Source organism: Paralichthys olivaceus, chromosome 10, assembly GCF_024713975.1.
Source record: "Paralichthys olivaceus isolate ysfri-2021 chromosome 10, ASM2471397v2, whole genome shotgun sequence".
Taxonomy (NCBI): domain Eukaryota; kingdom Metazoa; phylum Chordata; class Actinopteri; order Pleuronectiformes; family Paralichthyidae; genus Paralichthys; species Paralichthys olivaceus.
The window spans coordinates 9017996-9045972 of NC_091102.1; the positions used below are offsets into that span (position 1 = coordinate 9017996).

Here is a 27977-nt window from a genome sequence, read left to right on the forward strand (position 1 = left end):
ACATCCGAAGAAGACATTGCTGTTCCACCTTTATCCCGGCAGCAGAGGTAGTAGAATTGATGTCTGTATAAGACGGTGCGCCGGCATGGTGGGACAAATCCTGATGTTGTTGTCTTACATGTCACGCCTCTGATTCTGGAACGTTGGCATGCTTTCTAAAAATCCCACACGGGGGCGGTGTCATGTACCAGTTTGTTCAGTTCAGTGTAAATAACCAAAGGCGGTACAATGAGGGTGTCTTCTCAACGGCCTCATATCAGGGTCTGCTTATAAAAAGGGGGCGATGGATAACAGAATGAAGTTGTCCCCCCATGTTCACCCAAACGTTTCCTCCAGAGCTGTGACTCAGCCTTACTGGGTCACTGAATTACAAACAGTCCTCAGGGGTGTGCTGCTTATTAAACTTATTTTTTAGAAGATTATACAGCAAGTTAATAACAGAACTTACTGGCACAGCATGTTTTTTTTGAACCTGCATTTGCCGAGTTGCAAAATGCATAAAGTTAGAAGGCCACTTATTCCATCATAGCATTTCAATTATGTGTTCCCTACATTACATTTCTTGAAAAAATAAGGCACACTGTCTTTATTTCATGGGTCTCTTATTTTGCTAATAACTTCCTGAACAATACAAGCTGAGCCTCCACTGAGAGCAGATTTAAGATGTGAAGAGATTAACCAAATGTCTGAGTCTATTTTATCTGTAATTTGAACATTCAAGTAAAAGTAATTACATGCATCCATTTGGTTCATTTAACAGTGAGACAGCTGACCCACGGACATAGTGATATATGAAATTATTTGATATACTTTCTCTAAAAGAAAGTGATGACTGGGAAAGTATGAATCAAGTTGAAGGATGTGAACAGTTGTTCAATTGGCAGGTTAACATTTGAACATTAGCCATTTGGTGAATATGTTCAGCTGCTGCAGTATTATTATAACAAGAGATTCTACTGTGAAGTGTTGCCTGTAGTGACAAACCCAATCAAACTACAGACAGTGTTAGCGGACATATCTGTTCACTAAATCAGAACTAAAAAGACAGAGAATATTTTGAACATGCTCGAAAAGAATGTTAAAACTGTTAAATGCTTCCACTGGATGCGTAAAGAGGCAACTGTTTGATAATGTTGTTGTGAAATAAAGTAAAGTTAAATGCTTGTTTAAAAACTTTAAATTAAATCTGAAGTCCCCGGGTATGCATAAAATAAAATATTATATAAGTGAACAATAAAAATATTTTTTAGGAAATGTCCAAAGAAATAATACCGACATCCACATTACAGCTCTTTCTTTAAGAGTCACTTAAAATACAGCATTGCTAATATAATATATGATAATAAATGGAAATAATATTTATGAATTTTTTTTTTATCTTCAGGCCTAAATCTGAAGCACTTGTACCTTCAATTTGCTAAAGTTTGTTTTAGTGAACTCATGAGCATTTCTCCATGTTTACTGTGGCAGCACGAGCACAGAGGAAGACGTTTAACAAAAGGAGAAAGTGGGAGAGGAAAAGAGAAGAGAAAGATGGGCATTAGTGGGCTTTGTTATTGTCGCAGAAGAATGGTGACGTTGAGTTAAAAGGCTGACTGTTGCGATAAGAGAGGGATCCATGGTGAGGAGAAGCTTTCAGATATGAGACGCTGTTTACACAAAAGCAGTAGAGGATTTAACACTAACTAAGACGCGCAAACGCACACACGGGCTCACAAACACACTTTCTTACACACATATGGCACTACCTCTCGCTAAGGCCCAGCCAGGAAATGAGCCTGAGTGAGTGTGTTGGGAAGATGGAGAGTAAGCAGCAGATTAAAAGGCAAGGCGTGAGAGGAGGGGCAGTCTGAGGAGAGGTGGGAGTATGAAAGACAAATCTTCCTAAGAGTGTTTGAGAAGAGCTGTGTGCAAAGCTATCGTTGACTGAAATCCTTTGGAGCATCAAAGATTTACTCATCATGCCTAAACACGTGAAATATTCCTTCCCCCCCATTCAGCATCGCACTCGTCTGTCCCCAGACTTCCCGGCTTCAGATCCACTTTCTCCATCGCTTTATCTGCCGCGCACTTCTTCCGCCTTGTAGCCAAACACCGTAAATTACAGAAAACACTCAGGAGGAGAGAAACACACACGGATACCGACTGTGTATCTGTTTGTCTTGTCCTTTACTGCTGTCCTGGAGGTTGTTAGCACATGTGCAGGGTTTTGCTCTGTCTGCCAACATCAGCAAAAAAGACACACCCCAGAGTCATCGCCACTTCGACACACAAACACAGAGACACAGATGCCACGAAATAACCAGTCTACCTGCAGGCACACACGAATGCACCCGGGCACATGAACGCATCATGTGCAATCACTCGCATTCTAGCACCTTCCCACTTGTGCACTATAAAAAGCATTTGTCAAGTATATTACCATTCCAAAATTACTGGAGGTGCAAGTATTAAAACTAATAAGCTCCATCCCTGTTCTGCACTTACAGTCTCTCCGCCTCTTTCCATCTCTCCTTACCCCTTACAGGAGCGCCTACAATCTCCCTTCATCCTTCCCTCCATCCCTCGCTCCAGCCCCAGATGGTGAAGCACTGTGACCAATTAAAGACTTCCCTGAGGATAGAATCAGTTATAGCCCCAGCCATCTGACCATGTGTGTGTGTGTGCATGTAAACCTTACAAAACATGCTGTGTTTTATCTGGCTACAAAGCCTTCTTCACTAAAAAGGTACGTTGGCATTCGAATCTAAAAATACTGTCCTACCTAAAGCCTTTTGAATCGTGCTTAAACACACAATAACAAGATCTAGAGTATCGCTTACACTTTACGGCAAGGGGTGAGACAAGGGCTGATCGGAGCAGCGTGTGGAGGCTGGCCAGATGTGCACCGTATTAGCTAGGGGTGCATGTGTTGTGTTGGCGTACGAGACACAGAGAGGGACAGAGGGGGAGAAAAAGACAAGTTGAGTGCAGCGAGGGGAGGTGGGCAGCGCTCAGTCACCAGGCACATGTCCAGCAGGGCAGCAGATGAGGGAGCAACTGTCTGTCTGAGCTGCCAGCGCTGAGGGGAATCAGGCATATGCCAGTCCCACCCCTCTCATACACGCATTGGAAACCCATCTTGCAGCCACATCCTGCACAAAGGCGAAGGCACAGGTGGCAGCAGAGGCCTGTTGTCTACCTCTCGGCCAATTGTGAGGAAGGGACCGGCCGTGCCCCTGTCGGTTTGTGTGGGCCTGTGTTTACATCCCATGGGGACTTGAACCTGAATGCACACTGAGTCCATGGGGACTCTATAACCACTATGGGGAAAAATTGAGTTCTCTGTAAGGTGGAGCCTGATATTTGAGGGATAAGATTAGTTAGTTAGTTTTAGGGTTCACCTCCTGAGTCCTGCACTGGGTCGGGAAGGAGAAATCTGACATTTAAATGATTGTGCAGTATTTTTAAACATCCAAATCAGCTTATATTCAGCCTCGTCAGCCACAAGGATTTATTTTATTGTGAAAGCCTAGGATGCCGCCTTTGACCCCCATTCACTTCTGCTCAAATAACGAAAAAATTGATCAAATGAAGACAAAAATAGCCGGTGGAGAGTATGTTATTAGAGGCTTTGCTGCTTGTAAAGACACATCGACAGCTGCAGGAGCACAAATCCTTCAACAATCGACAGATACTTTTCCAAGAACACAACTCGGCCACAATGACAACAGGACGAGGAGGCCATCAATGATTTGAGTGACTGTGTATGTAGCATGTGTGTTTGATCACGGGTGACGAGTCAGGTAATGGGACATGTTAACAGGTCTGGATTTAACTTGGAGATAAGTGGGTAATGGTTTCTGCTACAGAGCTTTGCAGGTGCCAGTTTTCAACAATGGACCCATGCAGGACTATGGTTCAGCTCACTGTCGTGTGTGTGTGTGTCCTTTCACAAAAGTCAAAAGTCCTTGCGAAAGCTTTTAGATATTTGTCAGAGTGCGTGTACATCACCCGACTCTGCACTGCAGATACTAGATAGCGGCGTGTCCCTGAGACGGAGCTTGAGGGTCATCAGCTTGCTCACCACAGTGCCGCTTCACCAAAATGAGCCTGTAGCCTCAGAGGCTTCTCCCACTTTTACTTTTCCACTTCTACTACAGCAACAGCAGCCTGCAGCCGGCTCCAAGGCCCACACTTAAATATCATTGCATAAGATGTTTAAACTAATCCTCAGTTTCCCGTTGCAAAAAAAAAAAAATTAAGCATGTGATTAGGATGCTAATGAGGTGGGTGTGATGCTAATCTTGGAACTGGTATCAACAGGGCTTACTCACAGGCCAAGAAAAGGACACAGAGGTGGTGAGTTCTCAACCAACTGGATGTTGTATGCAGGAAAAAGTATTGATGCATTAAACCACTCACAGCAGTGGTGTCCCACCATTTCAATATGTCACCACAGCTTGTGGCTGAATCCAAATGGTTTTCTATCCTTACCAGTGCAAAGAATAAATTGATAATATTGCACTTTACATTGGCATGTTCAAGAGAAAATAAAGGTCTTGCGGTATTTCACAGTTAATATTATTATTATTATATCAGTTAAAATCAGACAGTATTCACAGTTCAAGTATATAAACACACTGTAAAAGTGCTGCTAGTCTGTGATGGTCTATTCTCTATTATACCAAAATCAAAAGCAGTTGTTCTGTTCTTTTCAACTTTTTTGTTATCAAAGTGCAAATAATCATTATTTTCATCATGGATAAATGTTCTGATGAATTCCTCCACTGATTGATTTAGTATTCACTTTATGAAAATAGCAAGAAATGTCATCACATAGACACGCAGATGTAGCCAGGATCAGTGATGTGGAAAATACTTTCATTGGCATTTTTATGGTCGACATTTAAATGTTCATATGTCTTTTTCGTTTTGGGATTAAAGTTTTAAATGGGACACATGCTGTGATCCGCACAGAGGGGTGGTGTTCCTCAAGAGGGGCGAACATGTTTGAAGTGTATCCTCCTTTGACAGCCAATCTGCATCATTTTGGATATCCCAAAAATGAACTTAGATGCATTTAGTTTCTTTTTAGGAGATTAGCATTCTCTCTTCTCTCTGCCTTTTTCTCTACATGCGTTTGTTGAGTAAGTCTCACAGACAGTTGAGGAGTAGAGATACGAATTACGCAATGAGCAAATGTGCATGGTGTGATAACCATCCATTTTCATGACGTGATATCCCGTCAGAGGTGAATACCGCTGCGACCCTATCTTTGATTAGCAGTGGACTGATATTTAACATCACACCCTCTGTCTGACGCCTGCTCTTCATAGTGTTTCCCTCTCGCTTGCTGCTGTGTACAATCTGCATGCTGGCAGAGCCAAATCGACTGCAGCACAGCCAGCTGTGTTGCACAAACAACTACATCACTGCCACCCACGAGTTGGTGGTGCAGGAAAAATCATTTGTCTGAGTGCAGTTGCTCTCTAATAATCCCGCACGTCTCCTTCTCCGTGCACAGGATACATCACTGAAAAGAATTTCTGTCTCAGCATCTTAACTGTGTCTGCCAGTGATGGAATAACCTGCTGGAGGAAGGGAGATTCAAAATCTGTGCATGTTCGTGTCCATTTGAATGTGTAAATGGATTCCCATGCCTGTGTGTGCGTTTGTGTCCGTGTCAAAAAGGGTTATCGTTCTAACCAGGAAAAACCTCCTGCCCCCCCCCAGTGGCCAGATAAGGCTTCAAAGCAGCTGCCGACATCAAACAATGCAGCAGCAGCCGCCCAAGTGTCCTGGACAACATTTACAACCGCACGAGTCCTGCAGGCTACAATATTGCAAGTCCCACTCTCTACTAACACACTTTTTAACGACATGAACACAAACACTCATTAGCACATCCATTCACATCCATATTCATGCTGAATTCATATTCAAACTGGGGCTGTGCTCTGTTAATCTGCCGGAGAAGAGGCAGTGGGCCCCTGAGGTTTAGCGCTTTGCTAAGTTAATCAAATCAACAAGAGGAACACTAGCACATCTTTAGCCCATTATATAAAGATTAGCAAACATATACACTGAAAACACACACACACACACACAAGTATTTGTTATTGCACTAAATCCTTTCTCATTAGCTCGGCTATAATGTGGGCGACAAGCTAAATGCAGAGGGGCATCTCTGACATCATTTATTTGTTCATAAGGGTAACAGACAAAATTTGCAAAGCAGAGTATATGCATGAAAGTCTGTCTGTAGGCTACGAGAGCATTTAGGTTCATGTTTAATGGCAAAAGCTTCTTAATTGGCCCACTATACTCCTCAGCATAAATATGTAGCGCCAAAGGCAGCTAGTGCTAGAACCCAATCCAGCCTCGCCTCCATGTCTGCTGGCTTCATAGTATAACAGAGCTGATCTGGGACCTGAGTTGGGCCGAGGCTACATCCAAACTACTATGTTTTCCTTTATAAACAGGGATCGAAAACTAAAACGCAACCACACAGAATGCCAAAAAACTTGATGGAAGGATAAGACATTGGATCTAAATTTAGCGCAAATCCAGAAAAATTGGCACATCCAGGAATTTTGATCAGAGTTTTTAAACTAACAACGGGGCCGACAGGGTTTCCAAACATCAATTTTAAGGAGCTCAAAAAATACAAAGTAGTATGGACAGCAGGCTTCAGCATAGCAGCAGGGATGCGTTTTAAAACTAAACGTGGTAGTGTGGATGTAGCTTGGTCTTATCTGAGCAGTCCAAGATCCCACTGAGTCACCATGGCTATTGAGACTATGTGTGCAAATGCCAGCGAATCCCAGCTATCTTAAAAAAATGAATGTTTTTGTTAACAAAAGGGTGTGAAATGCCTGCAAACTTCAACACAGTGCAATAATTATAGTGGCACACCATCCTGCTGTTAGCACTGGCGTTCTCTCACATGTCGTTTTTTTAATTCGTCTGTTAAGAAGAAGAAGCTTTTGGATCGGGTCTAATTTTCCTCAGGTCTGCAGAAGTTTTCACGGCAGAGATTTTGACATGACACGGTTTGAAAGCTTTGGTGTAAAATGAACGATGGCTCAATTCCAATTAGGTGTTTCAGTTTCAGGGTCCTGCTCTTTTGCACGCTGGCTCATGGTCACGCTGACATGTTATGCTGAGATAACTGCACAGAGTCATCATTATTTAGTAACACCTGTGCTTCTCCTGTTCAAAAATGTCTGCCGCATCTATGCCTCTGTGGCTGTGCTTGAACCACTTTTTAAGATATGTATTCATGTATGTCAGATTTTTGACAGGTCCATTCAGATCAGGACTAAAACTTTGGACCTGTGAAGACATGTAGTGTCACTCCAGTCCCCCTTGACTTTGCTTCTGCCACTTTGTCCTCTATCCAACATGCCCTCTAACTAACTGTGTCTATTCAGTGTTTCTGACTCACAGCGAGTGACAGGCAGTTGACAAGACCTAAGAGCCACCTCAGACTATCAGAGTATCTCGTGTCAGGCAGCTGGATTTGATTTAGACCCTTTTGTAACAAGCTTACACATCTCAAGTCAAAGTTAAAATGCAGTCGCTCCTCCAAAATGCTCCCCGTCTAATGTGATTGCAGTTACTTATTTGATTCTCTGCCCCATCTTCCAGAGTGGCCCTTTTTACGAGGCCCTGGGATTTGCGTAACAATTTCAAACTTGGATTTGACTTAATTCTTTTCCACCCACTCTCTCCCTGTCCCCAAATCACACTTCTGTTCCCAGCACTAAAAGTAAATTAAGGGCGCTCTCAGAAATAATGCCATAGTGTTTCTTTATTAGTTAATCTCACATTCAGTGCAGTAAATGGGGAAAAAGATCAAATCAATGTCTTCATGACCGTCCTTTTCCTTTAAAACATACAATATGTAACTTTGGCCACAAAACAGATTACAGATTAACAGATTATTAGTTTTATGAAATCATAATGCAGTGTGGGATTTTGGGAGTTGTTGTTGTCATGACCACCATTGCTGATGAAAGTCTACCTGGTACGACTAAAATCATGTTCACAGATGAGGTAACATATTTAAGTTTTACCTGTGAATGTAATGCAGCAAATGACAATGAATGGCGATCTATTCTGAGTGAGCAATACAAAACGGCCGACTGGCTAACTGACAGTGTGTTTTTCCTTTATCATACATTATTTGACTCTGACGTCATAGCAGAGACTGACAAAGCCACAGGTAAAGAGCATATGACTCAATTAGAAGGCTAACAAAATGAAACATCCAACGACCCTCAACAAATATCTCTGTATTTGGACAATGTTGGAAACATAAGTAGAATGTGTAAGGATATGTCAGTGCACGAGTCAATAAAATATGTCACATACTTCCAATCGTTTTTTGGCATTTTCTAAATAATTCTTAAACAGTCTATTTTTTAAACCCACTCTGTCTGGTGGTATTACATGAAGGAGAATCTCAAAAAATCTTAGGTGCCGATAAACTTTTGCACAGCACTGTACTTAAGCTGTATCACAGATTGCCCTACAAGTACTGAGCTGTCAGTTGCTCTGCATAGCTGCATTGTTTTATTCACAGTGCAACAATGTTCTGCTGTATTCAGCAGTTGTATCGTCTACCACAGTGATCCGCCGGGTTGTTAAAGCCCTCTCCAGCGATGTTCAGTAGAAAGCATGTGTTCCATGGGGAGCACTACAGCCCCGTACCTCTCAGGCTCAATTATGTGTGCGACATCTGTCCTGACTGACGGCTCACTTCAGTATGTGACTGTGACTCTGTTTGTTTCCTGTGTAATAGTATATGTGTGTGTGTGTGTGTGTGTGTGTGTGTGTGTGTGTGTGTGTGTGTGTGTGTGTGTGTGTGTGGTGGGTCCAAATGGTGGTAATATTATGGAGCGGGAAGCCCTGCCCACTAAAGTGGATGAGATGTGCAAGAAGATGGCAAGCCAGACGTAGTGATAAAATCTCTTTCCATCTGGAGTCCTGCCTTGTCCGCAGCTTAGAGCCAGGATGTGCATAAAAACCACACACACACACACACACACACACAGGACCCAGAGAAGGGAATGTAATTGTAAATGAAAGTGAGAGGTGATGGCGAGGCTAGAAAGGGGGGGAGCCGAAAAAAGGCAGAAGTGTCAGTGCAAGGAGAGATGAGGCAGATGAAATGCTCCCGTCACAAACAGGCCTCTGCTCCCGATCAATACCGAGAGACACAGAGATATAACTTCCCTTGTCTACTTATCTGCACGTTCTCCTGACTGCTCACCTTTTCCTCCAATACATCTTACTCTAACTTTCTTTGTTCGAACCATTCTACCATTTGTCTTCACTAAAAGAGATTCCTATCTTCATATTTTTCCCCTTTCCATTTTCCTCCTCCATCTTAATTCAATCACTACTTCCCTCTTCAATCGTATGCTATGTGCTTCAATCACCCGTATGCCGTTCTCCCGCGATGGAGCTCGACGAACAAGCCTATTGACAAAACCATAAGCCTGCGTGACCAACACCGACCGGGGGGCTGATGCGTGGACCAGACTTAAATCGAATCTGGAGCTCCCGGATTGATGGGGGAGAAGATGGAACGCGGTGGAACGGGGGAGGAAAGGAGAGGTGGGGGTGTCTCCGTGTCACCCGGTGTAAAAGACAGAATGTGAGATGACATCTTCCCGTTCAGTGTATCTCATTAGGTGAAGTAGAGGAGTGCAACTTGGCTGACTCCCTAGAGAAAGGAAAGAGAAATCAAGGGAGACATACAAATCAGACCCACACACAAAAACCCACACAACGCTGAGCTCAGCACAAGCATGATTCAGCCACTTTTACTCCGTATGTGTGTTTAACAGAGTACAGCCTCAGCTAAGCATTGAAAAATCAACACCTCTGTTCTTTGCCCTGTCCACAAACGCTTAAAAGGTTGCACGTGTGCAGAAACACACGCACAAAAGAAATAACAAAAGAAGATAACTGCATTTTGACCTTGGGCGGGCATTGCTTTACAGATTACTCACTTACTGTAGGGCCACGGTTTTAGCAGGTATAGGGTTCCTTTTTCTCCACTGAAAAAAAAAGTAGGCCATAACGGTAATGAAAATAAAAACTGTGACTGAAGAAATGTGGTATTTTACAGCGGCATGCCCTGAAAATGATTCGCCCAACAGTTCTCTTCCTGCTTAATTGAAATTCCTGCTTCTCATCTCCAGCCCCTTTCCACTTCTTTCTCTTTCTTTCCCGGCTTCCTCGATTTGTGCTGGCTAATTGCGTTTAGAACTGGTGTGGTAGTTAGTGACTGCATTAACCTTAGGAGTCACATCAGGCAGAGACTATTTAAAGTGCATCCCTATAGCGCCAGTTGTATTGTGGGTAATGCCCAGGGGAGGTGTAACCAATCACATTGGAGTCGAGTGGAGGAGCTCATCATTTATTGGTCACACACTATTCAGCATCACCCCGCTACCCATTTGCAATAGCGCCGCTTCTGTCCCCATTCCTCTCTTTTCCAATTTTCTCATTGCTGCCTTTTTTGCAGCATCCATCTCATTTTCTTTTCTTTCAAAATCGCTGGCTGCCAAACTTGGATTTTTTTCTAATCACACATCTGAAGATGGGCGTTTTCCTCCTTCCTCTGGTCCAGCGCTGTGAATAACAAAGAGGGTCTTTGTTTGCAAATGCATCAAGGCTTTAGGTCTCCAGCTCTATTACTACAGGACTGAGGATGGATGTCGACTGCCAAACATGGAGGCTTGAATCTGTATCTCTGCCAGCGCAGTGACTCCTATCGTGCCGTCTGTGACAGTGAAGCTATACGGCAGCTTCATAAGTAAGAGCAGTGTGACACTAGTTTCAGCGAGGGCTTGTTGTTCTGCTGGCTGTTGGACTCTCTCACACACAGGCTGGTGCGTAGGATAAGGACAACCACGATGGCCATGTCCGGCTGTTGTCCGATTCTTCTACAATCTGATGTGTAGGAGGATATCCAAGCGTGCACACATGCACAGGCAACAAACAAGAGCACAGAAACACACACTTGCGTGCAACAGAACAGGCTTAGTCAATCCCTCAAAGATCAGAGAGTGGGGGTGTGTACGAAGAAACTACACGCGACCCTTGACCTCAAAGAGCTTCAGCACACTCTTAATCACAGGCAGTGCAGCACAAACAGCTTCTGTGGTAAAAAGAAATAAGGCAGCACCTCCGAGAGAGAAATAAGAGTTTTAGCGAAACTACAAGACAAAATTGACTTTAAAACAGAAGAGTTGTCTGAAACCACTGTGCAGCTTCAACCTTGATGCTTCAGAACTCCTCGTGTGGCATTTGTTGGACCTATTTCTTGTTTTCCCACATCTTTGAGCAAGTGTTTACCTGAACCACAGTTACTCTGTGGCAATTGAAAATGTAAGAAATGTCAGAGGCAGTTAAGAGAATCAGTTTATTTTTCTAAAATTGTGCTTTAATAGATTTTTGGCTATTTGGAAGCAACAAAACTTGGTATAAGACACTGACATCTCATCTCTTTACAAAGTTGTCTCACATGTTAATTTCCAATATATAGATGATATGGACGGAACCCAACTCTACTTACAACTTTGTTTATGGTCTCCACCACCACATGAAATATAAGGCTCTTTGGTAGCTTCATGTTTCTGTTTGTCCACCAGGTTGTTGCTTACTGTCTGTATGTTGCTAAGTGCTGCTGGAAGCTAACAGCATCTAAATAATTTGCTATATAGACGTTATTGGTGTTTTCAGCATTTAGGCCAATATTCAATTTCATGGTGATTTCTGACTGAACCAGCAGGTCAACCTGTCCACCCAATCAGAATGTTGGGAGAAAAATAACTGAGGAAATGTCAAATCTAACCTTTCTCTCTATTTGTGCCATGATGGCCATTTATTCTTTCCATGTGGTTAATGGTGACTGTATTTATGGAGCACTTCACACAAATACATACAGTGCTTCTATCTGCAGAAGCTTTCAATCAAATATCATCCGCAGTCAGGGTTCAGTGTCTTTTCAGTTACATTTCAGCACGCTGACTATAGAAGCTAGGGATTGAACCAACAGTCTTCTGGTTACCTGACCTGCTCTACCTCCGGAGCCACAGCCGCACATATGTGTGTAATACTCCCACACAGCCTGAGGCAATGTTGGCACATTTCCATTTGATCAATCTCGTATGAGAGGGAAACTTTCTGACTGCTCACTCCCTTTAAAAAAAGAGAGCAATCTTGGTTAAGCATCTTCTTAAACAAGGAGTAGCGGGGATCATTTTCCAGGCAATCAACCACATTTACAGCTGGGGTGTCTCATTCTGTGTGACAGACAGTACAACACATGAAAACACTGTGTCATCGCATCAGGGAGAGCGGTGTCCAGGTGCACCACTGAGGCGGTTTTCTTCCTCCAGCAGCAGTAGAGATCCAGTTCTGCTCTTTGTACAGAAAGGTGACAGTGGATGAAATGCATCCCTGGGAGTAATCCTTAATGCAGCACTCAGAGTACAAATGACTGTGTGGCCTTCCACCCCTTCAATTAACCCAACCACCCCACTGCCAGACACGCAGCCTCACACAGAAACATTGCTCCTGTCTGCCCCTCTAGGTCATATCCCTCCTCCTTGTATTTCCTCTGTTATACTCTCCTGCTTGTTGTTGCCTTTTGACATTAACCTTGAAACACATCTCTGCAAGGGCAGCATCTGCAAAGGACTTTTTTTCAACACAAGAGAGCGAGAGCAAATTAAAAGAAAGAGGCCACGGCTGATGAATGGACACAGACAGATTACAGAGAGAAGAAAAAGGGGGAGGTGTTTGCACACAATGGTCCACGGAGGCGTGCAGCTGCCAGGGATCAGAGAGGGTATCAAAAAGAACAGCAGAGACGAAGACAGGAGAGAATCCACAATGTACCCTTGACCCTGAAAACTGGGTTAAGAGGTTACAGACACAGAAAGAGATTTCAAAGTCCCTCAACACCTCCGCTTGCATACCATGTCGAGCTCCCTCTCACACACAAATCTATAAATACTGTGAGCTATCAGCAGTGCGCCTGATTCCTGCCCCACATATAGATCATACTGCTCTTACTAGAAAATACAACTACTTAAGTCCATATAATAACATTTCTTCAATGGAAAACCAAACCTATAGATGTGTTAAGCGCACAGCCACTTTTGTTTCTGCAGTCTGACCAAAAAAAGAATATAAACATCAATATTTTTCAGTTCCACACACTGGATGAACTGGGCCACACTAAATTTCAACCCAAAGGTTCACCCAATAACAGTTTGGGTTACAATCTGACCCTCAGAGAAAGGTCAGCCACGCCTGGGCATGAAGTTATGAAGTTATGAAGGGAATGGAATCCAACTCCGGCAGCTGTGAACCTATTGGATGAATCTGTGTGTGTGTGTGTGTGTGTGTGTGTGTGTGTGTGTGTGTGTGTGTGTGTGTGTGTGTGTGCGTGCAGGAGAGGGAGGCTTGTGTACTGTTCGTAACATCCACACATCACGCCAACACACCGGGTGTGTTATTGAAAAGGCTCAGGTCAAGGAAAAAGTGTGGGAAGGAAGTACGTGAGCTGTGAGTGAGGTGGAAAGAGAGAGAGAAAGAGTGACAGAGTGAACGAGTGGAGAGAGAGAGAGGGCGAGAGATTGTTTTTCCCCCCCGTCAGAACAGGTGGGGCTCTGTGTGACTCTGGAGGGCAACACTTCCCCTCACACTCCTCTGCACTCATCACATCGAGGCTACTTCTTATTAATATTTTATACGTGATCTGCCTGGTCGCTCGGATTTTAACAAAAATCCTGTTTTTGATATACTTGGACTTACAAAACTAAAAACATCAACTCATCAAGTTCACAGCACATATCCTGTGCAGTGGGGAGCGGCAGGTGCCTGAGGGTCCAGGTGAAAACTGTTATTTGGAATATGCACAGAAATAAATCAAGGTGGTGTGTCCTGCATGTTGACTTCATCGTGAAGCCTTTTTCATACCTCGCTAATTTAATTGTTATTCCTGTATTTGTATACCTTCATTTCATGCATGCTTAATAAAATGAACACAAACTAACTGACACAGCAAACCTGGATACTATTCTAGAATATCTGGTTGGGAGCTCTTGACAAACTATAATGGTACAGCTTATCTACCCTGTGCACAATACTTGATGGGTACTTATAAGCTTCCCTATAAGGACATAATGCACTTTAAGTGTGTGTGAAACAAGAGATCAGCAGAGACTCGCAGCTCAACTTTGCCCTCCGACTCAAAGCAGGTTAATCCAGCCTTGGAAAATAATACAACACAACTTAATCTCTGAAGAATAATCACAGTTAACACTGCTGCAACAGAGGGTCACGTTACATTCACGTTAGCACTTTGTGTTTTAAAAGATGATAGAGGATCAAACTTCACCAAAACTGGATTCTTAATCAATAGATACAATTGCAGACATGTTTGAACGTTCATTAGTAGAGCACAGGATACAAAAACGTGGGGATCTTTTAATCGTAACATGGGTCCAAAAGCACCAGTCATCAAAAATGTATATAGGTAGGTGGGGAGGTAATTAGCTGGTTTAGAGGATTGATTGCTGATTGATTGATAATAAAGCGCAAACTCTGACTAGGTTTGATAAACTATAGCTGTGGTTATCTGTATACACACATGGTTGATTGTTCCACTGACAGTTTGTGTGGACTTGTATGTTCTTAAGAGACTCACCTGTGAGGTTGGTGCGTGCACTGTATGATCCAAGGTACCTCCCGTCTGTGTTGGGTGTATAACACTCAAACAGGCCCTGGTCCCCGGCCTGCACTTTGGAGATGTGCAGCACAGCTGAGTCGCGGCTCAGCCTCTCCACAAAGATCTCTTTACTGTTCACCCTCGGGGCATACACAGCGTAGGCATAGTTTGGCTGAGCTGTGCTCACAATGCGGATCTCCCGGTCCTGCGCCGCTGCCAGGTACATGGACCACTCAAAGTCCTGCTCCACCCCCTCTTTGTAGCCCGTCACGTTGCACCAGATGGTCACGTGGGAGCCCTCGGTTCGTATGAGCGGTCCACTCTCCACCGTTACGACTCTCTGAGCCACGGCACCACCGGCTACAGACGAGGGAGGGAAGACAGAGGAAGGGAAATAGATGGTGTGGGGAGAGAGAAACGAAGAAGATGAGTTACAAAACTGTAGTTTAAATATAAACCATTGGCAGAGTTTATGCGGCTGACATCTTCAGAAACAGCATGAAGTTCACACACTGAGGTTGGGACACACACACACACACACACACACACACGGTTTTCAAACCTTAACAACTTGAAACATTCATCAACAGCCAATGTTCAAATCACGCACACTGCCACGACACACACCCGCATGTTTAACCCTCGCCACAGGGTCCGCACTGCAGCTGTACTACACTGAGGTGAGAGGAAGCCATCTGGGAGTAAGGAGAGAGGTCAGTGTGAGCTGGTTAAACAGCAAAAAGTCAGCAGAGCATGTTAAGTGTGTCAAGTTGCACGAGGACAGGTGTTTTTGAAATGGATAATAAATACTTTCTTGCCTAACGCATCATTAATTTTAGTGCTCATCGAGATTCCTCAGCCAGGATGTGCATGGACTTCTCATTAGAGCTCAACTGATGAATTAGCCCGGCGGATATATTGGCCCACAATAATCACTGCTCATTGCTGTGGTGGCTCAAAGGTAACGGGAGATAACAGAACAGAGGAGCCAAACATCCAGTAGGTTTGTTGTGGTCATTAAGGTGTTGTCATATCATCCAGAGAGTACGACACGCTCATTTTTCAAGAGTCATTTTGTCCTACTCAGTACATGTCACAATTCTTTACAGGAATCATGATGGAAATGTTTGTTAGTATTCTTATGTACAAGTACAAGTACATAAACTCTCAATATGTCACGCTAGAGCCCAGGTGATATAGATTTTTTGGGACTGGTGCCGATACCAATTTTGCGGAGTAAAGAATTTCAGACAACAACTGACTAAACAGATACTGATATGTTTGTGAAAGGTTCATATCAGCCAATACTATGAGCAAATGATAAGTTGGTCGGCTCGATTTGCCACGTGATGGAGATTCAAATATATAATGATACAAATCACATGTTTAAATGGAAGCCTAGATCTGTAGAGGTACATGAATAAAATATCAGAGGGCTAAATGTAATTACCTACATTTAGATAAAAGCTTCTTCCTGAAAAGGCTCCATTATGTTCAAGGTCAGAAATATATATTCAGTTTAAACATCCACTCACTCAGTTTCATCAGTATAGTTCTATGAACACTGTTGAATGGTGTTTTCATTTAAACAACACTTAGTTTCAACACAACAAAACTTTAGTTAAGTGAACTAATGTGTTGATTATTGGGAGTAATTGACTCGTCACGAAGGCTGATCGTTACTAGTCTGTATGTATCTTCACAGCCATACAGTATGTAAATCCTGCCTCAATCCCTTACACACACACACACACACACACACACACACACACACACACACACACACACACACACACACACACACACACACACACACACACACACACACACACACACACACACACACACACACACACACACACACACACACACACACACACACACACCATTCAGGGAACAACTACAAACATCCCTCTCATTGCAGCCGGAGACAACAGAGCACTTACACATAACCCCCCAAATCCAGACAGAGTGACAAGCACGCTGTTTCCTGTCTGCACAAGCAACTGGGGATTGCAGCTGGGTTTGTGTGTGTGTGTGTGTGTGTGTGTGTGTGTGAGAGAGAGAGAGAGAGAAAGAGCCTGTAAGAGACTGTGTCTGTGGGCACAATGCTTGGCATTAATAATTCACCAGAACAGCTTTTTAACTTCAACATCCTCTTTCCTCTCATTGTAGCTTTCCCTCACACTTCCACTACACCACCATTCATTCACCCTTATTAGCTCAAGTCCATTTACACTCCTGTACTGTACATTTGTGTCTATGCACAAGTGTGTGTGTCTGAACTACAATGAAAGGTTATCTTGTTGTCACCTTTGCAGATTGTTCTCACTGGTTTGAGTTACTGCACATTTGTGTTTGCAAACATGAGAATCTGCCTGTGTCGATCACAAGTCTTGTCTTTCCTTCCTGAGCTCGGAGCGCCAGGTCTTTTGTCTATCGCTTTCCTTTTGAAACTCATCCCACTGATGAGCTGATACAATCTTTACAAATCTCTGATTTACAGTCCCTCGCTTGAATGGGATTTGAATTCACTCACAGTGGCATAATATAAATGAACACTGATTAAACTAATCATTCCTTATGGCTTGATCTCTCCTTAAAGACCCCCACACAACTAATCAAGATGTAAATTATCTCAAATTTGCCCATGAATGTCTGTAATTCAAATATTTAACTCGGTAACTATGGAGCAAAGGAAAAGAAAAATAGTGCGAAAAATAGTGCAAATGTGCTTTTTAATAATGTAAATGTTAATGTCATTTTCCAACATGCGCATAGTCTACATTTTTTATGCAGTTCTACTGAATCATGCAACATATGTTCCCGTTGCTTTCTTTACACGGAAAAGTGTCAAACTAAATACATAAATAAATCTCACAAATTTAAAATAATTGATAAATCATTTCTGGATCCTCCCCCTGATCAGGATCCACACCAAATGGATTAAAAAAAATCTTTTTTTCCCCTCAGATTTCTGTTGGTAAAACAGAGAGGTAGATTTGTTGTTGTTGTTTATTGTATCTGGAGCGTAACAACCCTGAAACCTCAATACAAACATCTGTAATATTGCGATACAGGATGAAGAGAAACCCCCAACCTCTGCAGAAGAAGCTAATGGATTTTTGAAACTAATTTCACCCTGTGCAATGATTTATAATTGAATATTATGAATTTTACAGAGTTCTATTAAACCATGATGAGGTTTATGATATCAGCAGCTACTTTGCACATCTCTTCCCTGCTGTACCTCCATACCACACTGCTGCATCCCCAGAGGTCACGAGCTGTGAAACATCTGGCCACACCGACGTTTAAAAATTTAGTTAACATACAGATTGACAGAGAGTCTGCAGAGAGGCGTGCTGACTGAGTCTGACAGTGCACGTTATGAGACGCATTAGGTAAGAGGAGCCACCGACTAACTCTGACTCAGACCCCCGGTTCCCTGCTTTTCCTCACTGTGATGTCAGAGTGCTAATCTGGCAGCACCCAGCCTTCTTCTCTCTGTGTCTCATGTTGCAGCTACTCATCTAGAGCTGCTGGAAACATATTACTCACACATTCCAAAAAAAACATACTATTCATATATTGGTGAACTAAGACCCATTCTCCGCTCTCATGTCTCCTGTCATCCCTCTGAAACAAGTTGCCTCTTTACTTCTGATTACTCTCAATGCCATCCACCATGTCTCACCATCAATCCTTCCCGCCCCTCCGGTATCTCCGTCTCTCCCTCCCTCTCTCTCTCTGTATATTCCTGTCTGTTCTCCGGGCCTCGCGGTTCTCTGCGTCTTTTCAGGCAGGATTTAAGCAGCTCTGCGAAACTTCAAAGTTCCCATCGTACTGCAGGCTGTTTAGAAAGGCTGACAATGACATACCAAACCCTGCAGACCTTCAACTGATTGCACCATTCCACCACCCTTACGCAATAAACCCTCGCTTCTCAACCTCCCCCCCGTTTCTTCACCTCTGGCTGCACTGCTTCCATCACCCAGAGTTCCCAGATTTGCTCTACAAGGCCTCAGATTTTTCCATTAATACTTGTCTCAATCTCTACACACTGTAGCTGATTGCTACTCCTCTCGCTCACTCTCTTTAGCTTTCCTTCCCATGTGTCTCATCGCTCATCTTCACCGCCGATCGCTTCCCTCATCTTATTGACTGGAAGCAGGAAAGAGGCGTCCAGTGTCAGATGATGGGGAACGATCACGGAGAAGCTCTCAAACTGACCTTGGTGTTCATCAGCTTAAGCATACATAGCAATGGGAGTGGACCAAAAACACACACAGACAGAAAAAAGCTGCAAAGAGGATTATGCTAAGTGGAAGGGGGGTTAAACACTAATCCAATCATTTGTGGCCAGTGTCTTATTCTCAGAGGAAACAACAGCAAGGCCACTAGCATCCATGGCTGCGACTCACCATCACTCTCCTATGACACATGGTAATTACACACCTCGGCAGGTGTATAATAAAAAAGTCTGGAGTGTGACACAGAGGGCATCCAGCAGTGCAGTAATGTGCTAATGTTAGAATTCCAGCTGTCCATCATCTCCTCTCGCTTTGCTTTCATGTCTTAATAATATTCACACACAGACATTTTTCCTCATATTTCTGTTTTCCTCTGTGCTCGTCTCACTGTGAAGCTGCTTTCAGAAATGCACTGAACTCTGCAGATGCTTCGTCTTTTTTACGAATGTTGGAGTGAGAGATTATCTGGACTTTCTGCGGCCGGCCTCTGGACATCCAGGCGAAGTTGATGAGTGAACACAGCAGCGGATCCCCAGCTGGGGTTGATGACGCTTCTAACAAGAGAGTTAGCTCCACCTCTCGCCTGAATAACATGGTGGATTGGATGATGTTGTGAACACGTCTGCGCAGAGAACCTCCCGCTGCGTTGTGCATGTGTGAAAGGCAAACTGGGTAAGCTCCAGACCCAATTCTCAGGATTCTACCCGCAGGTTATATCTAAAAGCGGTTTAAGTGAGCAGGGCTCAACAGACGAGCCTCCCTCCCTCCGCCCTCAGCGGGCTCTACAGAGGTACCACTGAGCAACCTCACCACCTGCGTCTCTGTCTGGTGTGGGAGCAGCAAGGCCTCCAACTCAGGCCTTATACAGCGATCAGTGAGCACAGAGGAGTTGATCACCTGAGCCTCTCTCCCTTCCATCTATCAACTAATCTATCTGCTAATTCCAGAAATCTGTCTCTCGAGAAAACGTTCATCTTATCTGCCTCACATTTGGCACGTGTATTGTTGTTATTGTGTTTTGGTGAGATTTGGATACTTGATACATATTTGTTTGTATTTTAACATTGAGCTGAACTGGGAATTAATTTGATGATTTATTTATTTGTGGGGGTTTGCCAATTTTATAGATAAAGGCCTCCATAAGCTCTGCCATGAAACCTGCAATTGATCAATAACCTTTAACCTGATTTAATAGAACGTAGCAGGAATATTATGAGGTATTGTCATTATGTGAGTTTACAGTAATAAACTCACATGCATTCCTGTAATAGATTGTAAATGCTTCTCATCTCACATCTGTGTCTGACTACGATCCAGCTGAAGAATATATCTTTAATTCCCCTCATCTATTCATTTACGATCCATTTCTCTTCTCCCGAAGTGCTCTTTTGATTGAATGAGTTGTTCGTCCAGCTGCTCAGCAATTCCTGTTTGGAAACGCCAGAGGGGCCGTTAAACAGTAAAAATGTGTACATTTTGTAAAATTTGAATAAACAGGCGTCCGGCGCTCAGTAGCAGTGGAAGCAGGGACAACAGCAAATTGGTAACCAACTGGGCCCTCAGCAATGAGAACGGCCCCAACCAGCCCAGCCGTGGTCTCGTTACCTCTTTTCAACCCAAGACTTCCTCTGCCCGGCTGCTCGAAAGCTACTTCACATGATCCAAATAGTTCACGAGGAAGAATATTTGATTTATAATAATAAAATCTTAAGGTTTGAGCTTCATGTGTTTCGAAGAGCCAATCAGTTTTTAGAAATAGAATAGTCTAAATTGTTCATTCTGGCCATTTTCTACTTTTTCTGAGACCACATCTAAAGGCATGAATAGACAGTAACCCCTCAACTCAAAACTTCTCTGCACAAACTTTCAGGGAAAAGTTAAAGAGCAGTGGAACTGCAGCAGCTACAGCCAGTGGGATGAATTAATTATGAGCCAGCTTGGACCCAGTCAATGTCCCATCTCCCCAAGGGAACTTCAGACTCATCCTACAGATCTGAAATCTTGTGAAGATTCTCAGACAGCGAGGTAGCGCTGAGGCGAGGAAAGGATTGCATGCATGGCGAGCGGAGAGGAAAAAGAGTGAGAAGAGGAAGAAGCAAAAAAACGACAGCTGCCTCCAGGGCGCCGAACACCGCAAAAAAATGCACAGAGCTAAGTGAATATATGTGCCACTCACTTGTGTGCAGCATATAAACGCAGTGTATTAAAGAGAGAATTAAACGCTAAAGAGAAAGGAAGAACACAAGAGTGTTTTCCTCTGCACACTTCTCAAAGCCAGTTTAACTTTTCTCCAGAAATCACTCGGCTCCTTTCTCCCTTTAGGCCCCGAAAAGCATTTGACCCCGTTAACATCATTACCAGAGAGAGAGCCAGAGTGCGGGGGAGACAGAGAGATTCCAAGATGAGGGAAAAGAGGAGAGAGAAAGATGAAAGCGATAGAAAGAGGAGACACTAACATTTAACAGGATGTGGTCATGGTACCATTTGAACTCCTGAAATGAAATAAACCTCCATGCATTTCATTATATTTTGGCCGACCAAATCATTGTGCATGAGCTGTTTTCAGAAAAAGTTTCACATATGAAGAGAGCAGAAGGAGATTGTCCAGGTCAGAGGCGCTCACAACAACAGGAAATCATTCAGGCGAGGGGCGGTGTCCAGATAAAACATGGAGGCAGGACATGACGTATAAATTCTGCAGCGGATATAACATGTTTTTGTTTACAGCACATCGACAGAGGCTTATCACCAAAAGCTCTAGAATCTCAACTTCTACATGTATGGCTCATTTTCACCCTGAGATATTCATATTCTTTTTGTTTTTTCAGTCCAACGTGGGCTAGGATAGTCATCAACATGCCCACCTGCTCTGGACTGCTTTATCCTCACATGGGCTCACACTCTGATGTTCTACTGATATTTTACCAGGGGGCTGGCAAGAAAAACTCAGAAGAATGTCCAGAGTTCAGTAAAACAACACAATATAATATCGTGGAGTGACAAACTGTAATATTTCTCACACACACTGAGAATATTTGGCTTCTGTCTTTGTACACTGCACCAAATCATCGTGTCACCTTGAAATACTTGCCAACATACAAATCAGTGCAACTCTCTGTGCTGAAGAGAATAATACAAATTTCCAGTGTTCACAGGAAAAAAAAACCCTTGTCACTGCTGGAAGCAAGTCAACGGGGAAACAGGTGCGACAGAGTGTGTGTGTTTCATACAGCATAAAAGAAAGACCAAGTGTTCTCACTTCCATTAGAGGGCCAGTTAGACAGGCCAGCAGTCCGCTTGAACAGCTGACACACACTTAGAGCAACTGCCCATTACACCCACGCAGCTTTAATCAGAGGGAGAACAAGAGAGTACAGGAGCATTCATAGAGTGGGAAGACCAAGCATGTTATGGTGCGGCTGGAGTAAAGAGGCAGGCAATGCTAATGGTGCAGATGCAAAGATTACAAGATGTTACACAGAGGGACAATTTCACTTAAGCCCTTTTTCCACTGGTCAAAAAACCCACCAACATCTGGCTGTGGTCTGCAATGGGAATGGATACAAGGCCATTCAGGTTTTTAATCGACCACGACTTCTTCTTCTTCTTCAGTCTAGAGACTGATGCTGCACCTTTTCCGGCGCAACGTTATAACGTCCATTGAACTTCCAGGCATTGGCGAGCAAATAGCCATGAATGTTTATAGACTTATTGTTGTTTTGTTTTTTTATTATCTTACAATGTGCAACATCATTTTTTTCCCCCAACATATGCAAGATGCAACACTGGCAAGTCAGTGAGGTGAGATCTCATTTGCGCATTGAACATGACATGAGAAAGGCAAACTCCTCCACCGGCAATTTGAAAGTAGTCAATCGCCTTTTTGAGCAGGTTTATCAGCTTTTTTTTCCCTCTCAACTGCACTTCTCAGTGTGTTAGAGAGCAGGAAACTCTGCCAGAGGGCAGAGAAAGTAAACCACACATAAACAAACAGACACACACATGTATAGTGCATGACTATACCGCACAATCATCCTCCCTCTGAGGCTCACTCCATCTCGAACTGGAGAACAAAGAGTTCACATGCAAATATATTGTGTTGTTCTTCTTTTTAGCTTCTTCCTTTTGCCAGAACTGGGACAGAGCTGAAATAGTTTTGACATTTCAGGAAAGGGATATAGCTTATTCACTTTGTTGCAAGGTAAACATAGGGCTAGAGCCAGCAGCTGGTTACTTTATAGCCCTTAGCATACTGGAAACGGGAGAACAACTAGCTTGGCTATGCCCGTTGGCAACAAGATCCACCTACGAGCACCTCAGACGCTCACTAATTAAAACATGATGTCTTTTTTGTGTAATCCGTACTAAAATTTAAATGAAAAACCAACAAGTTTTTACAGAGGGTTTTGTTTTGGGGTCACAGCAGGGCTTCAAGAAGTTACTGTTTTCAGAAGGAAAGAAAAAGATGTGTTACTGTCGAACATAACAGGTTCCATCTGTTTCCAGTTTTGTGATTATGCTAAGCTACGCGGCTGCAGCCTTATAACCAGATTCAGATGATAAGAAAAGGATTTTTACAACGGCTTTAAAAACGCAGGACATGACTCTTTCTGCTTCAAGTCTCTCAGCAGTCATGTCTGAGTCAAGCCTCCAATTCTGTGATTCAAATCCAGGTCTCTATTCTACGGACTCGCGTTCCGTGCCACACCTGGGTCATGTTGTCCCCTGCTCCTCCCGTGCTAACTGGTTCTAATTTATGGGCCCCCTGGGCTACAACAGTCATGACCCCACCTGTGCTGTTGCGCATAACAGCTGGTGAGACCAGGATGGACACAGTGGGGGGTTTCCAAGGCTAATTCATTCATCTGTGCCAGTGTGATACAGTACGCAGGAGGTGTCCGTGGCCTCCAAGCTATAAATGTTACTGTGTAAGTGTAGGGGCTGTGCATGCTGAGCACAAATGTGATTGGTCTGCTTGTTCTGATTCATGTTTTCTCCTTTCCATTTCCGGTGCCTCTGGTATTTGTCGATAGTGTCAACAGCATAAAGCAGATATTAATCTATCCTTCTCCGCTGAACAGCTGCCTCTTCACGCTCCCTCCTACACCCTCAGCTGCCTGGCGTCTTCCTGCTGGACCGCTACGTGAAACAGCTTTTGAATTTTCATTGTTTGATCTTGGGTGATCATTTCAAACGGATAATCAGCACAACAGGGATTTCTCCTCATCCTTTTAAATAACATTGTCCTCAAACATTTTTTGATCAAAATTCTCATTACCGATGTCAGAGAAATTGTTTCCTCGTCCTCCTCCTCATCTGGCAAAGCTACTGGTTTTCATCTGCTACATGTTGCTTTACCGCTCCGTCCCCTCAACTTGAGGTTTATCGTGATTTGTTTTGAGCTTGGATAATAAACCAGCCTTCAGCTCTGGTCAACAAAGTGAGCTTGTTGCACACACATTGTTGTAGATATAATTCGTTCACAAGCCCATTGCCACCACAAGTAAAACCCTAACCCTCAAGGGTTGACCATACTTTCCACATTCATCAAACAAGGTTCTGCATCAGTCTGGTGTTCCACGCATATCTACTAGATCTCATATTCCATTCCATTCCAGTAGGTGGTGGTGATGTGCATCGTGACCAAGCATAGCTGCGATTTGTCCTTATACTCCTTCAAAGATGGCTTGTACAAATGAGGGTACCAGCAGATCTCTCTTCATCAAAACCACTATCTATGTTCTTCAGCATCTTTTTCTCTTCTTTGCAATCAAACCAAGGGCCCTCCACCAGTTGGAATGGAAAGTATGGAACAACATTGTATATATGTACCTGGAGCATGCGCAGTTGATGTATATAGTCAGCGCAATCACAACATTTTGGGACAACTGCAGACATAGGTGGGCTATGACATTTACGTCACATGGTACACAGTGGAACCCAGCAGATTATAAATCACCTTTACCCCAATTCTAACATTAAAAGTAACGTAATTCTTATACAACCCTTTGAAAAAGCGAGGACTACAAAAATCTCCTCATTTTCCCCAAAATGTCCTCACACTGTAATGTCTTATGCTCATAATGTTCCTAACTAATATATAAGTACAAGTACACACATATATAACTTGTTCAATAATAGTATCCGTTGTTCTTACCAGGAAAACTAGAACTAAACCCAGTAGATACAATGTGAGCAATCAATTAAGAGAAAGAAATCCATGAGCTGAATATAGGAAGTAATTACACTCTCCATCATTTTCCTCATGAATGCTGCTGTCAACATGCTTTTAAACTCAGCTTCAAGATCACTGGAATAAAAAAGGAACCAAATTTCAAAACAACACTTATCATCTGGACAATAGCAAGATATCAAAATAATTATTTACAGAATATATATAATATACCTTTGAGGGATATATATATATATATATATGCGAAATGGCTGCTGCCAAGAGTAAATTGATTTTTGCCAAATCTATATTGGTAAACAATTACAGAGTGACAGATGGCTACAGTTGGTGTGTGTGACATGGATACAAACAGAACTGTCTGTGCCAAACTGAAGTGCTTAGGTTTGTGGCTAAAACTTGACAATAATATTTTAATCAAAAATATGGACGTTATCGCATTGACTGTTTATTTCTCTTTATTATAAGAGTGGGAGAGACAGAAAGGTTAGAAAAATAGGGAACAAAGACAAAGTTCACACACACACACACACACACACACACACACACACACACACACACACACACACACACACACACACACACACACACACACACACACACACACACACACACACACACACACACACACACACACACACCTCAAGTACATTAAGCGCCTCCATCCACGCCCTTCGCCAGATCCATTAACTCTATATATGGACACCTGCTACCCCACTAACCTCATCTCCCCCAACCCCCAATCCTAAGCTATCTGACCCCCTCCAGGCCTCCCCCAACTAACAGACACATCCCCCACTCACTCTCTCTCTGGATGACAAAGAGCTGTGGTCACGAATCACACACAAACAAAACTTTCATCCAGACAAGACAGAATTTTTTTTTTAAAAGCTCAGTCCTCATCCTGGGATGAACAACTCTTAAAGCAGGCTTTGCTGAATTTTTGTAGTAATTGCCATTTAAAAAAAAAAAAAGGAAACGGAGGCAATAAAAACATTCCACTATCTTCAGTCATTATCCATCTTGTGCTTGTGCACAATTAAGCCTGACAGCTGTATCTACTTTATGTACAGTGGTTGGTTTGTGTATGACTGGCAGCTTGCTATCACTTCCCACGTTTGCACATTAAGCTGCAGATTGGAAAGAAAACTAATTAACTATTAATTAGTGTACTTCAAATAGACATTTTCACTTCAATTGTCAGTCTTTCAGGCAGTAAAATGCATGCACTTGTATATTCATGCATTTACGCATAAGCAGCAAAGACACACACAGCATGCACACATGCCGTCTCTCTGGTTTTAGGTGTAAAGTGGGAAACAATCACATTAAGTAAACATAATGGCAAAGGAGGATGGGGGGGTGCACACATGTAGACATTTATTCACACAAACACCATCAAAGAATATGGATCATCAGCAGTGTGCTGGTGGGGAGCTTGTCGTCATAGTTACGGCACCTGGTGTGTATCCCACCAGCGTGGGTTTCGTTCGGGTGGAGGACCGAGCAGGGAGCAAGGGGGAGTGTGGCTGCAGTGAAGGACAGCGGGGGGGGGAGTAAACTGCAGTCCTCTCGTCGGTCATCATCATTCCCATCACACAACCGCAGGAGGTGCGGGGAAAAGACAAACTCCCCAGAGGGAAGGGGGCTGGGTTGGACTTTTAATTGGTCAAGGAAGGTGCTGCTCATAAAAAGTCCAAGGTAAATGTGGTCGTTAAACGCAGATTCTTCCTCTGACACTGTACGGAAGGAGAAAATATCTGTTTGGACTCACTTGAGGGCAGTTTTTAATTAGTGTTCTTTGAAAAGGAGGTTGGGCCTGGTCTTGTTTGGAAAAGAGTGGGGGGAGGGAGGTCAGGGGCTATTCACAAGAGGAGGAGGCAGCTGGAGTACCTTTTAAGTGTGAGAGTGAGATGAGGCAGAGATCCATGCAAATCGCACCTTAAAAACACTTTCAACGGTTTACTAACTGAATAGCTAAAGGGCCGTTGTCGCATTGTTATCACAAAACATGAGATCAGGGTGTCGGGTGTTAGGAAGTGTGCAGGAGCTGCCGTCGTGACGTAGGACAGTTCCGACGGTTAAACCAGAGGTGCTGCTGCGGTGCCAAAAATCAAACAAAGAGCAGACGCTGCCTCTGCTCTGTCTCTGGCTACAGCCACCTCACTGATTCACTGTGGCAGGCAGGAAGTCTCCCTCAAGAACTTTGTTACACTTCACACAGTCACTCATCTCCACATGTGAAGTGCAGAGAGGCTACAGCTCAGATCTGGGTCACGGGGGAGGATTGTTACTAAAACAAAAACACTCAGGCACTGCAGGAGAAGAGCAGCTGAGATTATCCCACAACTAACTTTTGATTTACTGCTCTGGTACCAATGAAGTTCAGTCGGTTCAATCTCAAATTGTTTCCAGACTTTTCCTTGATCTCATCAGGGCAGCGTTGGGGGAAAAGCACTTTTATTCCTTTCAAGCTGTTTTATCTGTGAGAGGACAGAGACCCCGCATGAAGTTGTGTTAACATCCATCCTGAGTGATCCGATCACAAGTGGTACAGGAGTGAAGGCACCCAAACGCACACTGAGATGCGACTCAGAGGTCGACGACATTCAGAGTTGGTCTGACTTGCATGTGTTCATATTCTTTTCTATGTGTGAACACAAATCCTTCCTGGGCCACATATGAGGGGCCACATATGAGGGACCACCTACTCAGCTAAACGTCTCTGACCCACGACAATTTAAACTTATTTTTGCATGTCTCAATGTCCATATGTTGATTTGTTTGTGGCGTC

The 27977-nt window shown here is 43.4% G+C and overlaps 1 protein-coding gene across 2 annotated transcripts in view; it reads right to left on the reverse strand.

Moving 5' to 3' along the window:
- Positions 1-27977, reverse strand: part of igsf3 (immunoglobulin superfamily, member 3) — a 74237-nt gene that overhangs the window by 40030 nt on the left and 6230 nt on the right. For both annotated transcript variants that reach the window (XM_069532983.1, XM_069532985.1), the window contains exon 3: positions 14720-15100. In XM_069532983.1, coding sequence (XP_069389084.1) covers positions 14720-15100 — 381 coding nt within the window. The remainder of the gene's footprint in view (positions 1-14719; positions 15101-27977) is intronic.